General features: G+C 39.2%; 1 protein-coding gene across 1 annotated transcript in view; it reads right to left on the minus strand.

Moving 5' to 3' along the window:
* Window positions 1-14,729, minus strand: part of PREX2 (phosphatidylinositol-3,4,5-trisphosphate dependent Rac exchange factor 2) — a 288,146-nt gene that overhangs the window by 107,794 nt on the left and 165,623 nt on the right. Inside the window, exons 24-26 of the mRNA XM_077752494.1 lie at window positions 9,725-9,944; window positions 8,978-9,185; window positions 1,490-1,669 (exon numbers count right to left, since the gene is read on the minus strand). Of these exons, the coding sequence (XP_077608620.1) occupies window positions 1,490-1,669; window positions 8,978-9,185; window positions 9,725-9,944 (608 nt within the window). The remainder of the gene's footprint in view (window positions 1-1,489; window positions 1,670-8,977; window positions 9,186-9,724; window positions 9,945-14,729) is intronic.

The raw sequence follows: 14,729 nt of genomic DNA on the forward strand, positions 1-14,729 counted from the left end.
TATAGGAGGATTAGGTGGAACTTGACGGAGAAACAAAGGGAAGAAGAAGGGGGGAAATGGTGGGGGAAAGGGAGAGAGGCAAACCATGAGAGACTCTTGAATGCTGACAAAAACTGAGGACTGATGGATGGGGGGGAGGAGGGATGGGCGTGGAGGAGGGCACTTGTGGGGATGAGCACTGAGTGTTATGTGGAAACTAATTTGATAATAAACTATTTGTAAAAAAAAATAATAAAAAAATAAAATAAAATGAAGTTAATATGAGAACATGCCTCATAGGGTTGTGCTGGGAATTATGTGAAATCCTCTTTCCCCATGTGTCTGGTAAAAATGTTTTTAATGGTAGCTATTAAATTGTGCTAGACACCTCTGAGAAGAATGCCTTCAGTAATACTTAATATATTTTCATTGTAATACACTGCATAATAAATAACAGCAAATAAGAATTTTTGTCTTTGATTAAAGTAAATAAGGCAGGGCATGCTGGTTAGGACAGCTGTCACTGAGGTGTCAGGAGACACATGGGTTGAAAAAACAAGCAATTCCAGTTAAGGAAGTCCACTGTAGGAGCCATGCTGGAGAGTCTGGGAGGAAGATGAGGCAGACTTCGGAGGGAAGGTGTTATGGGTTGATGGTGTCTCTCCCTAAAATTCACAGCTGACATTCAGTACCCAGGACTATGATCTTGTTTGGAGGAGCATTTTCACAGACATAGTAAAGTTAAATGAGATCATTAAGGTGGGCCCTAATCCAGTATGACAGGTGTCCTTACAAGAAGGGGAAATGTGGACATACAGATACACATGGAGGGAAAAGAACAGGAAGACACAGGCGAAGACGGCCATCTACAACCCAGGAATGAGGCCTAGACCTGATCCTTCCTCCATATACCTCAGAAGAGAAGGCCCCACTGACACCTTGATCAGAATTGTCAGATAATAAATAAATAAACCTGTGCTGTTTAAGCTACCCAGTCCTTGGTACTTTGGTACAGCAGTTCTACCAAGATTATACAGAAAGCATGGAAGAGAAGGAAGAAAGACACAAAGCTGGTCATGGAGGTGAGCAGGTGAAATTAGCTTGGAACTTCGAATATAAGAAGCAAGGAGACAAACACAAGAAGAACTCCAATTCACTACCAATAGTCCAATAATCAGAAACAGGTATTTGAAAAAAAAATTTAATATAGGCTCAAAATTTGCCTATTTGCTAAACATATTACATACTCTGTAACAGAACAAGTCCCCAGGTTAGGTCCACAGAGCCGGAGAAAAAAATCCGTTTTCCAAATTACTAAGATTATGAAAAACAAATAATTTGAAAGATCATGCGGGATCACTATGGTTTTTCTGGGATAGATAACAGCCTGCAGTTATTTTGTGAGGGTAATAAAAATGACAATCAAAAATCTTTTTCAAGACCTTTGTGAAAAATACGGAATCATATCTGACTGTGTTGATGAGATGAGTTCAAGGAATTAATGAATTACCTGTAAGAGTCTCTGTTGCTGACGGTGTCATGACCTGAATCTTCCTGCTCATCTCCCGCCATGTTAAAACAGACTCGTTTGCTATTTCTTTCTCCCTTCTCGTTGTCACTGTCTGTTGGTCCTGTGCACTCTGATGTCTTACGTTCTAACTTAGGAGAATACGTTATGGAAGACAGAAGGCTGCAATGTGATATTAAAAAAAAATAAGTGCATGTTTTCAAACTGGCTACTATGGATAACCACCTTACTTATTTAGGCTTATAAATATTTTTAAGCTGTTTCTTTCATATAAAATAAATATTTGATTGCATAAAAAACAATCATATGGGGCACCTGGGTGGCTCAGTTGGTTAAGTGTCTGACTCTTGATTTCAGCTCAGGTCAAGATCTCAGTCTGTGAGACTAAGCCCTGCACTGGGCCCATGCTGACAGCATAGAGCCTGCTTGGGATTCTTTCTCCCTCCTTCCCCGCTCTTCCCCTGTGTGTGTGCATGAGTGCATGTTCTCTCTCTTAAATAAATAAATAAACTTAAAAAAATGATCATATGGGGCGCCTGGGTGGCTTAGTCGGTTGAGCGTCCGACTTTCGCTTAGGTCATGATCTCGCGGTTCGTGGGTTCGGGCCCTGCGTCAGGCTCTGTGCTGACTGCCAGCTCAGAGCCTGGAGCCTGTTTCAGTCTGTGACTCCCTCTCTCTCTGACCCTCCCCTGCTCACGCTGTCTCTCTCTCTCTCTCTCTCTCCTAGAAATAAATAAAATATTTAAAAAAAATGATCATATGAAGTTCACTTTTTCTTCTCAGAATAACTAACAGAAACAGCACACAATTTAGACTAGAAAACTGTGTTCAAATCCCAGTTCTGTCACTCTCTACTTTTGTTGCCACAGCAAAACTATGATAGTTCACTTTGACATCTATGATATGGGAAAAATAGAACTAGCTCAATATGATTCTGTGACAATGAAATGAGAATATATTCCAGTACATAATGGGTGTCACCCTTTCCCCTTAGCCATTATCACCACCATCACTACCTGGAAAACTTTAAAGTGCTACCAAAATATTAAAATAAAGACTAAATGTGCTTAAATATCCTCCTGGCTTACCCTCAGATAATAAAATCCCATCTACCCATCTATCCCTGCCTTCGTCTTCTCCCAGGCTTCCTCTATTTGACAGACAGAATATCATATGATCAATCCTTTCTCACTTTATACAAGTGATAATGTCATAAGACATTAAGCAGAGTTACATCCAATATAAGGATAGAAGGCAGCAGGGGTAGCTACCCCCCATATCATCCACAGTCTATAGTCACGATGATATGTCACAAATCTACCCAAATGAAAAGTTCTCCCATTTGGCTCAAGGCTAACAACACAATCTTCAGATTCTCAACTGGTATCATAGTTGACGTGTACTTTGGGTAGCATGGATCCATCACTCCGGACTTGAATGTTTGGCTGTAAAAAGTTTCTGTTAGTACTCACTCAAAATTATGCAAACATGGAATCAACTTTTGCTATCAAATAAAATGCTGTAAAACTTGCAAAACGAAGTGAACCGTATCTTAACAAAGGGGTCCTGCATGGCTTCTCCAGGCAACAACTGTCTTCTTGCCAAGTACTGACAGCATTCTGTTCTAATCAAAGCACAAATGTACATATCTTCACACTCATCTTTCCATAGCAAGGTCATGGTTGTTTTATTTCAAGTCTATGAGAATGTCTTATACCTTTCATGGATAACCCACAGTGCCATGCACGGAGCAAAAATTTGTTAAGAGAATTCGTTAATTACTTATTAGGCACATCTATTGTACCATGCATTGTTGTTGGTGCTGTGCACACAGCAGTTTACAAAACAAAAGCCCCTGTCCTCCTGGAGCTTCCCTCCTGTTCTACTGGGAAGAAACAAACCATAAACACGTAAACTATATAGTGTATCGCATGGTGACAAATGTTAAGAAGGAAAATAAAGAAGGGAAAGAAGCTGGAGCTACAACTTTAAATAGTGTAGTCAAGGAAGGTCTCACTGGGATATGACATTTGAATATTTTGGCATCTTATAGTTTTTAAATACAGTTAAAATCAGGGGGCTGCGTTTCAGTGCTCAAGTCCCCATGAAGCTATAAATTATTTTAAACAGAGTTTTCTTATTTGCAAAGATTCTTTCATGTCTTGGAAGACAGATGTGTATTTATTCACTCCTTCTACCCAAAAGCTTAAAACATTAGATTAACTCCAATTACCCAAACCCTATACTGCACAGACAGATGAACTCTGAATGCTAAAGAGGAAGGAGATGCAGGAGTTCTCATTCTGCAAGAAGCACTCTGTGCTTTATGTATCTTTTAAATCAGAAGTCATGGGGCTGAGCATACTCAGTTTTTTTCAAAGTCATATGAATTATATCCACATATTAGCTTTCCATTTTAAACAGCTGCAATGATGCTTGCACTGACCCTGTGGGAACAACTGTTAGGCTAACAAACAAATTATAGAAAACCAGTGTTTCTGACATTACGTTTTTGCATAAAATTTCTAGATTCTTAAAATAATAATGCATAAAGCTTTAATATTTGTGCATATGGAAATAGTTTTCTTTTGCTTTTGCTCATTAAGCTACCTATTACAGGTCTGTTAATTCTCAAAGTCTTGAGCAGGCCAATCTCCTTCTCACACCCTTGATGAATACTTTTGTATATGGTATCTTGCAACCACCTGTGTGTTTTTCTATTAAACTGAGACTTAAATATCATCATCTTTATCATTTTCATCAGACTTACATTTGTTGAGCTCTTATGCCAGTCACCATACTAAATACTGATAGGTATTCATTCATTCAATCCTAAAACTCCCTTATGAAGTAGGTATTACTATGATGATGATGATGATCCTCACTTTAGAGATGGGACAAGTGAGGCACACTGTTATATACATATACTTCGCAAATTAGGAAGAACATCTCCTCCCTGCATATCATTTATACATGCTGGAGGGAGGAGGAGGGTCAGTAGTGCTGACCACCACATCCCAGTCCTCCTGGACACACAACTGGGTGGCCTCCCCTACCCTATGAAGGTAAGAATGACCATGTAACTTGTTTTCACCAATATGGTATAAGTGGAGGTGACATGAGTCCCTTTTAGGTGCAAGGCTTTAAGCCAGTGTGCAGCCTACCACATTCCCTTTTGCTGATGTGACAAAGTGACCCCCTACTGATGGGGACTCTGTCAGCCTGAACCCTTAGTGAGGTCAATGTGGAGCAGAAACCCTGTGACCCAGATGGTCATGGGGAGTGAGCAAGAGAGAAATCCTCTTGCTTTAAGTCTGTGAGGCTTTAGAGTTTTGTTAACATCAAACAACAGCAATAACAGTTGTATAGAAAGGTGGGTATCTGGAAGAATGACATATGTGACTGGGATATAGGAGTATCTACTTTATCCTGGGGAAGTAGGCACAGCCTCTCTACAGAGTAGCCCTTAGTCTGACACCTGGGAGCCTAGAGGGCTAGCTGCAGACCTCAGGAGGAGCGTGAATCCGGCAGAGGTTGTCACGTTCCAGGATCAGAAAAAGGCTAGAGCAGCTGGAGTTCAGGAAAATGGGTTTGGAGAGACTGACAGGGGCAGAATGTGGAGGGCTACATAGACCACAGTGATGTAGTTGATATTATTTTAATGGCATTACAATGCCATTAAATGGTTTCAAGCAAGGAATTGGCATGATTTTACCTTTACAGAGCCTTCTGGCATCTGCTGAACGTAGAATGCATGAGGGGGACATAGCTGGAAACTCCTACAGTGGATACTAGTGAGGAGACAATGGTGACCCATTCTAAGGTGATGGTGCAGATACACTCTGATGTATGACTGACCAAACTCGACAAGGTACTACAGGAGGAAGAAAGAGAAGAATCAAAGGTAATACCCAAATTCCGGCTTGCAGAACTGTAGATGTGGGGAAAACCTGACTAAAAAGAGGGAAGATTCTCATGACGGAGGAGTCAAAGTAGGTTTAGTATAAGGAAACCTAGAATTCAGTTTTGGAAACATCTTGAAGTTACAGATTTAATGTGATATGTCCCCGTGCTTCATAACCCACATCACAGAAGGACTGTGGGAATAAAATCAAACAGTGTGTATACTGATACAACTGTGCCTGGCACATAAGCCCCTACAGTACATGTTAGAGCTTATGAAACTGTGCCTTCTTTTCATACATTTAACAGCACAATGCTTGGGAAAACCTCAAAGATAATTCTACTGTCGGCCCTACCATGCCTACTTGTAAGCCCAGCTCACTAAGGGTCCCCCAATGCTGGTTGTTGACCATTCAGTCTGGGGCATCTGCACCTGAAAAATGCAGTCTGTTCTCAGCTTTCTTATCTTCACTAGCCACCAGTAATCTTTATTCATTCCCTCCATGACAGAATACACAAACTCCATATTTTAAAGTCCTGCCAATGATTTTGGATTATCCACAAATTATCCTTTACTTAGGTCTTGTACCTAAGTGTCATTAACCAAAAATAGCCCATGCAAGGGCAAAAGTATTTAGCTCCTCCAGTGAGACACAGAATCTTGAGTAAGTTCATAAGGTCACCATATTTCATGTTTATAGACAACAAATGTGTCTCTAGTCCCATATTTGGATCTGACTGAAGTAGAAGCATTGAGTGGGATATCTATGCATTGAAGGAAATTTTATTTCTAGGAGAAGGTTCCCAAGTGGCAAGGTGAGCAGATAAGCTCAGTACCAGGCCCTTTCATAGGAATGAATGATTTCCAGAAAGGCCAGCAATGAGATGTTATGAGGCAGTTCCTCTTAAAACTTGGCAAAGTGTCCGAGATCTGCTTCTCCACTCTGCGGAGGCATCTCTGACTGACCGAGAATAATTACTACATGGTGAGAAAATTGTTTGGTAACTAGCTTTTCAAATAATTTTTCAAGCTCAACTGCACTGCAGTGTCTCTGAATGGGGCAAGAGGGACTCCAGGCAGTTGGACAACTGCACTATTTTAAAGTGATTATGTTGCACATTGAATTACGTGGAACATATTTATATTTAGAATTAAATTATATGGTGCACACAGAGAAGACCAAGGAAGTTTCTCAAATCACTTACTCATTTCATGTCATTTTCCTAATAAACATGCACAGGAAGGTAAAGGCTTTTAGGAAAACAGAGTGGGAAAATCTTAAGTAAAAATAGGTAATTATTTTAAGTACTTTTGTTTAATAAAAATAGCCTAACTTCTTTCTTCAACGAGTGCTTTAAATCTAAAGCATTTTAATAAGCCAAGTAAAGGGAGCTCTTTGGCTCTAACTGCTTTCTTAAAAATGTATCTCATTAGCTAAACTTTAAAAAAAAAGTCAGTAAATTCACAAAGGCAGATGAAGTCTGGACAACTACCAGGAAGTGCTGAGTAGTCAATGCATTAGAGGCCTGGTCTCCAAGGTAGTGTCCATGTAGGTACATCAATACTCCTGCCATTGGTGAAGGACTCATGTGAAAAGTGGGAATTATCACTCTTGGCCTAACTGGCAGTGTGGGATTGGTCCAGATGTTCTCCTAAAATCCCTCTGAGACCTAGGATACATGATCCAGTGCCACTATTTATTCCCTTATTAACAAAGACTCTTACTCTGCGCACTTCCTAAATACTTCTGGGGGAAAAACTGGTTTGTAAAATATAACATATCGTGTAATAAAATTCCATTTATTAAATAAAACAAAATATAATGCTCTAAGATATTAACTTATATGTCACATAAGTAATTCTCACACAATCCAAAGTATCATACCATTGCCTAAGAAGAGCCACTCATTCTCTTCACAACCTCAAACTATTTAATTCATCTGTAAGTGGGACAGTCACAATATAATACACTGATTTTATAAGCAGTTTTTTAAAACTAGTGTATTAGACACAGGAAAGCAGAATTTCCAGTCTAAATTAACTCATAAAAATGTCAGAACAAAGTAACATAGTAAATAGTAACTATCTAAAGATAACCTTAGAAATGTGATGCATCTCGGACTTTAAGATAGAAATCAGAAGGACGTAAGGGAGGAGAAGCAAAAATAATATAAAAACAGGGAGGAGGACAAAACATAAGAGACTCTTAAATACAGAGAGTATTAGTTATTATTATATAATTATAATTATATATTATTAGTATAATGTCCAATTACAAAAAAAGGCTTAGAATAAATTCTAAATATTTTACATCACAACTGAATTATCCAAGGAAGTATGGGATAATGTGTGCGTGGATTAAACAATACACACTCAACAGCAATCTAAATCTGTAACTTTATAAAATGAGCACAATAAGAATAGGATAGATTCTACCAACTTCATATATACTCAGCAATTCCAACTCCTTCAAGGACGAGCAAGTATGATGATTTTTTGTATTAACTTTTATAATTATCATCACAAACTTGTAATGTGTTATTATTCTTTATCCTGTTTAATACATGACAAACCAAGCTATCACAAAGCCCAGTTGTTTTGACTATACAGAGCTGTCTTGACTAGCTGTGAAGCATTATCACACACCATGATGTGGCAAATCATCCCACAGAGCTGAGGCAATTGTCCAACCAGCAAATTTTAAAATAAGAATCAGAGTTGACCTCTTTGGAAAAGTTTTTATTTAAAACAATTTTTTTAATGCTTATTTATTTTTTGAGACAGAGAGAGAGACAGAGCACGAGCAGGGGAGGGGCAAGGAGAGAGGGAGACACAGAATCCGAAACAAGCTCCATCCAGGCCCTTAGCTGTCCACACAGAGTCTGACACAGGCTTGAACTCATGAACCCCAAGATCATGACCTGAGCTGAAGTCAGACACTTAACTGAGCCACCCAAGACCCCTGGAAAAGTTTTAGTTAACTTTGCTTCTCTGTTCTTGGTAAAAATTTCCAAATGGCCAGCAGAGCTATTTTAGTTATTGCTCAATAAACCATTAATTTAATCAAAAGGGGAAAAAGTGGGCTGGTCATTGGTCTTATGTATACATAATTTTGCATTTACTCATTTAAGAAGCATGCTAAGAATGTTATATTTTATATTTTCCATACACATCTATTGAGTGCATATATATCAAATACTGTGTTCTGCCCTATGAAGTATACAAGGAGATCCCTATATCTTGTTGGTACTCTTTCAATCATATTTTTCAATTTTCTACTTTCACATTGAGCCCATTTAGTGTTTTCTAGAAGACAAAATTTTGTCTCTCTCTTCTCTGGTATTAAATGTATCATTAAAATATATATCTATGTATTTATCATGTTACATCAGTTTTAAGGTATTGGAATAAAGAGGATCTATGTGATTCTCAAACACACACACACACATACACACAATCCTACATTTCTATAAACAAAAGAGAGAATGATGGCTGTTATAGAAAGTCACATTTTCTATAGCTATTTTATTAGGAACATTTAAAAGTACAGTAAATAAAATACTTACTCATCGATTTGGCAAACACACATCTCCACCTCTTTCAGTGCAGTCTGAAGTTTGCCCAACAGTTTCTGATAAATATCTTGAGTTTCTAGGTCTTCCTCTTTTAACAAATACCGGAGCCCATGCCCATCCTGCTGTCCAAGAGACAGACCTGAAGGGGCTGCCATGGTTGTGATTGTATGCTGAATGTACACCATAGGGCTCAGTTTCCCTGGGGAGTTAAAATCATTCCAGAATAATACGATCTTTGACTTATAATAATGATCCAGTGCAATTCATTCTAGACACCCAAGTTTGCATAAAATAAAATGCCAAGCCAATGCTGAATTTCATTTCAGGAATTAAAGCTTCTGGGAGTTGTGATTAAAATATGATTCAATCTCATACCCTACTGTGATGGTGTGGAATGGCACTGCGCTGAAGTAGCTTCTCCTGTGTTTTTTTCATAGTTACGGGGCCATTTCAGACTCATGGTTTTCACAGCAGGATAAGCTGTGTCTATCATATATAGGAGGAAGGCAAGAACAACCACTCTTCTTAGAGAAAAAATAATAAAAATGTATAACTCCATTTTCATTTGATAAATGCTTATGTATAATTATCCAAATGAAAATAGAGAGGAATCCTGTCTTTATAAAATTCAGACTTGTTTACACACAGAGGAATCGATCCTATTTCAGGGATGTTGGAATAGTTATAATTGCCTAAAGTACTTTTCATGATTTAAGAAAGTTTCAAAAGCTAACATACCTTGCTCAGATTTATTTTCTTTATCAAGAGAATTATGCTTCCTACTATCCAGTTGAACACCAAATGCACTCCCCAGAGAGGTTGATGTTTTGGGATAGGAAACTTCCATTATGTTGACATGGCAGTTGGTAGGGCAGAAATCACTGCTGTGTAATGGGGAGATTTTAGATTTGGCCTGTTTAAAAGTGGGCCAGGCTCTATTCTTCAGTACCCGTGAAAACTGTAAATTAAAGACGAAATAAAAAGCAGTTAAACGCACAGCGACAACTCAAACACTTCACTTTCATCATTCATCACAAAATATTAAAAAATTAAATCATGTCAAGTGGAATGAGGGAAACAAGTTTTGCATTGTGAAACTAAGTCATTATTTTAAAACCCACACATTCATAATAAAGCAAAGCAATATTGTGAGCAAATGCATAGGATCTTTTGAAACTTTTGATTACAAGTTAGATGCTAAAAGAATTTTTTAAAGTTTTTTAAGTTTTTAAAATTTATTTAGAGAGAGACAGAGACAGTGTGAGTTGGGGAGGGGCAGAAAGAGAGAGAGAGAGATTCCCATGCAGGCTCCACACCATCAGCACAGAGCCCAACATGGGGCTAGAACTCATGAAACTGTGAGAGCATGACCTGAGCTGAAACTGACAGTTGGGTACTCAACCAACTGAGACACTCAGGCTCCCCTAAAGAAATAAATTTTAAGTGACCAATCCCACTTACTAGGACTCAAGTCCACAGGCTGCTAGCAGCTGAGAGTCTGACAAGAAATCATACTGAAATCCAAGGATACGGAGATAGGAACACAATACTTAAAGCAAGCCAAAGCAGCAGTAGAGGATAGCCGTCAGAGGAAGAGTGGATTATTCCAAACATTGTCAGAAAGCAAGTCCAAACCTGAGTCTCAGAACAGGTGAGACAGCAAGGTGTGGCGGTGTTGACCCAGAAGGGTGGACAACAGGCAGAAACAACGATACTTCCCATATCTCCTGCTAAGCACTGCTGAGCACGTGGGTCAGGATCAGCCTGAAGACTGGTGTGGACTCTGCTTTTATGCCATTGAAAATGAAGTGACACTGAAGGAATCTGCATGAGTTCCAAGAATGGCTACCCCACAACTTTGAAACTTGTAATCCAAATCCATTTAATCCTTGCCATGGTCTATATGGCCATCCAAAGTCTGATCTGCACCGAGTTTATTATTTGAAGTTCTCCTCCCCTTGCTCCCTGGGCTCCTTCTTGCCTTCACTCAGGCCTTCTTACATACCATCTACTCATTCAAGGTCTTTGTATAGACTATTCAGTGTGCCTAGAGTGTTCTTCTCCCTTCATTGCCAATCGTACTTCTATGCATCTTCAAGTTCTATGAAAAAATCAGCAGGCCTACCATGAGCCTTCATCTAGGTCCAACTTCCTTGGCTATATGCTAGGGTATAGCACATTGTAACTTTCCTTACAATTATAAATAATTTTCTTATCTCTATCTTGGTGGGTAGTAAATTCCATTAATACCTACATCTGTCTTGTGTACTTCATGGAGTTGAACTGGATTATACTTTCAAAATCAAAGGACCAACAGCCACTGGTTATATATGTTTAGTTACACTTAGGTTATTTATAACTGATGTGATGGTGGGCAAGTCACTGTCTTGTTACCATTCTTAGTAAAATAAAGAATATGGATAAAATAATCTCTGTGCTCTCTTCTTGCTTGAAAACAATAAGCAGATCGTATTTATTTATTCGAACAGAGTAGTAATTTGGGCACTGAAAGATTAAAAATTAAGACTGGTTACCATATAACGTTTTTCGGTTTAATTTAAAAATATTTAAAAATAAAGATGTGATATCAAAAATCACAACTTACAAGCTCATCATCAGAATATAAACTATTTTATCTGCATATTAAACTGTGCTTTGAAATCACACATCTAAAGCTATGTAGCTCAGCAAAGTACAAGCACACAGTAGCAATTAAAATGGAAGTGGATTAAAATGCAGCAAACTGTCAATAAATTAGTAGAAAATTTGATAATAACGTATAGTGAAAATATCCTAACCACTAAAAGAGCGGAAGTAATTTAGGGAATTACTGTTCTATCCCCTCACTTTACTAATAAAGAAACTGTGACCTGAAGACTTATCTGGGAAAGACCTCAAATTTAAGGCCAGATGCAAACTCGCAGTCGGAGGTGCTTTCCATTGTAGTTGTAGGACAAAAATCTCAGATGAGGCCCCGCGGCACACACAGAGGCAGAGAAATCAATTTTACCATGACACAGCATCGACCATAATAGACAGGTATGCTACTTCTGCCTTCTTTCATTTTAACCTTTTACCTACTTATTGAAAAATATAAAGAAAAGCATCTCTGCCAGACTTGCAGTAAATGTTGGAGACACAGCCTTTGCCCTCATGGAGCTCATGGCCTAGTGGGGGACACAGGTGAAAACAATATAATATTTTTCTTTGTAACCATTATATTATTACAAGTATATGTAATGTACATGTATAAATATGTGTACAACTATATGCGTCTATAACAATTATACAATAAATATGATAGCCAGGACAATTAGAAATTTGATTAGTGCTAGGAAGGAAGTGAGCAGTGACGGGCTATGGTGTTACCAGAGTGATCAGGTAGACAAGGGGGAAGGTTGCCATTCCAGCGCAACCAGATTCCTGTAGCTTTCCAACATGCACTGCAGTACAAATGCCTATGGACACAGTCTGTTTCCTCTCCCTGTACACTCAGGAGGGGTGTGTAACCACGACCAAATGGCTGGAACTCTTTCAAAGAGTGCTTAAGTCCTTTCTCAGAAAACAAAGAGGCTTACGAAAGCGGTGCTATCTTTCATCTGAGGGTGTCCCTAGAAAAGGGGAGGTGCAGGAGGGACCCCCACAGTCCTAGAAATGGGTCCTAGAAATGTGTTAAATAGATTTTGCAGATCAAAAATGTACTCCTAGAGTGCATGCTCTAATATTTAATTGTGACACCTTCCTGTAACGAAAACCTAAAGTGAGGAAGGCACGGTTCCTGCGACTGTAGAACACACACAGGAATGTACTCTAGTCAGGTCACCCGGTGGTAAGTGGCCTCGCCAACATGAACCCAGCATCTTATTTAGAAACATCAAAAAGAATACTTAACTTGTTAATCTGCTTTGGAGATGCTCACAGAGACAAGAAAAAAAAAAAAAAAGCTCTTTTCCATAAACGAAAATTTCAATTTTGCAATAAAGAAATGTACAGAGTATGGGGGAAGATGAGCTGGATGGATGGCAGTTTAGACCTTTCCTGGGTAGAGTAGCCCACTTATTCCCACCTTTATTCATCCATCCAACAATTACACATCGAAGGCTTTCTAAACCAGGCTCCATTCTAGGCGCGTGTGGAAACATCACTGAATGAAACAGACTTCTGCCTTCTGAGAGGTTATGTTCTAGTGAGCAGAGAGGCCAACACAAACATAATAAGTCAATTACACCATGCTAGAAGACGATAAGTGCAGCTGAAAACAAAATGGACCAGGAAAGAGGTTGGAAGTTTCAAAGGTAAGGTGAAAAATGCACTGCCAATTGTAATCCAGGTGGTCAGCATAGGCCTCACTGAGAACCTGGCATTTAAGTAAAATATTGAAGGAAGGGAGAGTAGGAATGTGGGTATAGGAAGAGAAGGCTTCCCGGCAGAGTGAACATCCGATGCAGAAGCCCCAACGATGTACATCAGGAAGACAGATGTGGCCAGAGCAGAGAGTGAAAGAGGAAGGAAAAGGAGACAGACAGGAGTAAGGAGATCATGGGTAGAAGGAGGGCGCAGCTCATACAGCTCAGAGACCTTTGGAAGGACTTAGTTCTTATTGTGATTGAGACTCACAGCCCCTCAGAACACACTGTCAGTGGGCAAGGGTGGAAGCAGGAAGACCACTGGTGGGAGAGTTGATGTTGGCTAACTTTAAGCTGTCTGTAATCCAAGCAGTGAGAAAAGGCTGCATGTTGTGAAGGTAGAGCCAAGAGAATGGTATGTGAGAACGAGGAGTAAAGAATTTATGTGAGGTTTTAAGACTGAGCAATGAAGTGGATGGGTCTCATTCTGAGGTAGAGAAAACAGCAAATATGACATACTGGAGGGGCAAGACCAGGAGTTTATTCTGGACATTTGAAGTCTGAGGTATCTGTTAGACCCAAATGGAGAGGTCAGATGGTGAGGAGATCACATGTGATCACCAGGGGATGGAGAGCAGAGAGAGAGAGTAGGGGAGTAAATCCTATGTTCTGCAGCCCAAAGATATGAGAGTAAAAAGGATGAACAAGTGGAAGACACTCATTGTGACTGAGCCATCCAGAAAAGACAAAACCAGGCATAGACAGAAAACTGCTAAAGAGAGATACGTGGTGAACTGCATATTTTGCCAAAATATAGGTCATCAATTACCTTAAGAAGAGCCATTTCAGGGCACCTGGGTGGCTCAGTCAGTTGAGTGTCTGACCCTTGATTTTGGCTCAAGTCATGGTCCCAGGATTGTGGAATCAAGCTTTGTGTCAGGCTCCACACTAGCGAGGAGCCTGCTTGGAATTCATTCTCTCTCTCTCTCTCTCTCTCTCCCCCTATGCCCCTTCCCACTTGCATACTCTTCAAAAAGAAAAAAGAGCCATTTTAGTTACATGGAGGGGACTTGAGCCCATCTTGACTGTGTTGAGAATGACAGGTGAGTGAGACGACAGGTATAAAAAGCAAGTAAGTATAGGTAGTTCTTTTGCAGGATAGAGTTCAAGAAATGACACAGTAGGTAGAAAAAAGAAAGGAGGTCAAGGGAAATATTGATTTTTAAAATCTAGACGATATTAAAGTGTATTTGTATATTGATAAGAATAAATAATTCTTGGAAATGGAGCTTCAGGTTTCTAACACTCTGGTAGAGCATTAATTCATGAATTATTAACCATGACAATACATTAAAATCCAATTACAGTCACTTGACAAAAAGTAAAAAACGCATAAA

Source organism: Crocuta crocuta, unplaced genomic scaffold (genome assembly GCF_008692635.1).
Source record: "Crocuta crocuta isolate KB4526 unplaced genomic scaffold, BGI_CrCroc_1.0 scaffold141, whole genome shotgun sequence".
In the NCBI taxonomy this organism is placed as follows: domain Eukaryota; kingdom Metazoa; phylum Chordata; class Mammalia; order Carnivora; family Hyaenidae; genus Crocuta; species Crocuta crocuta.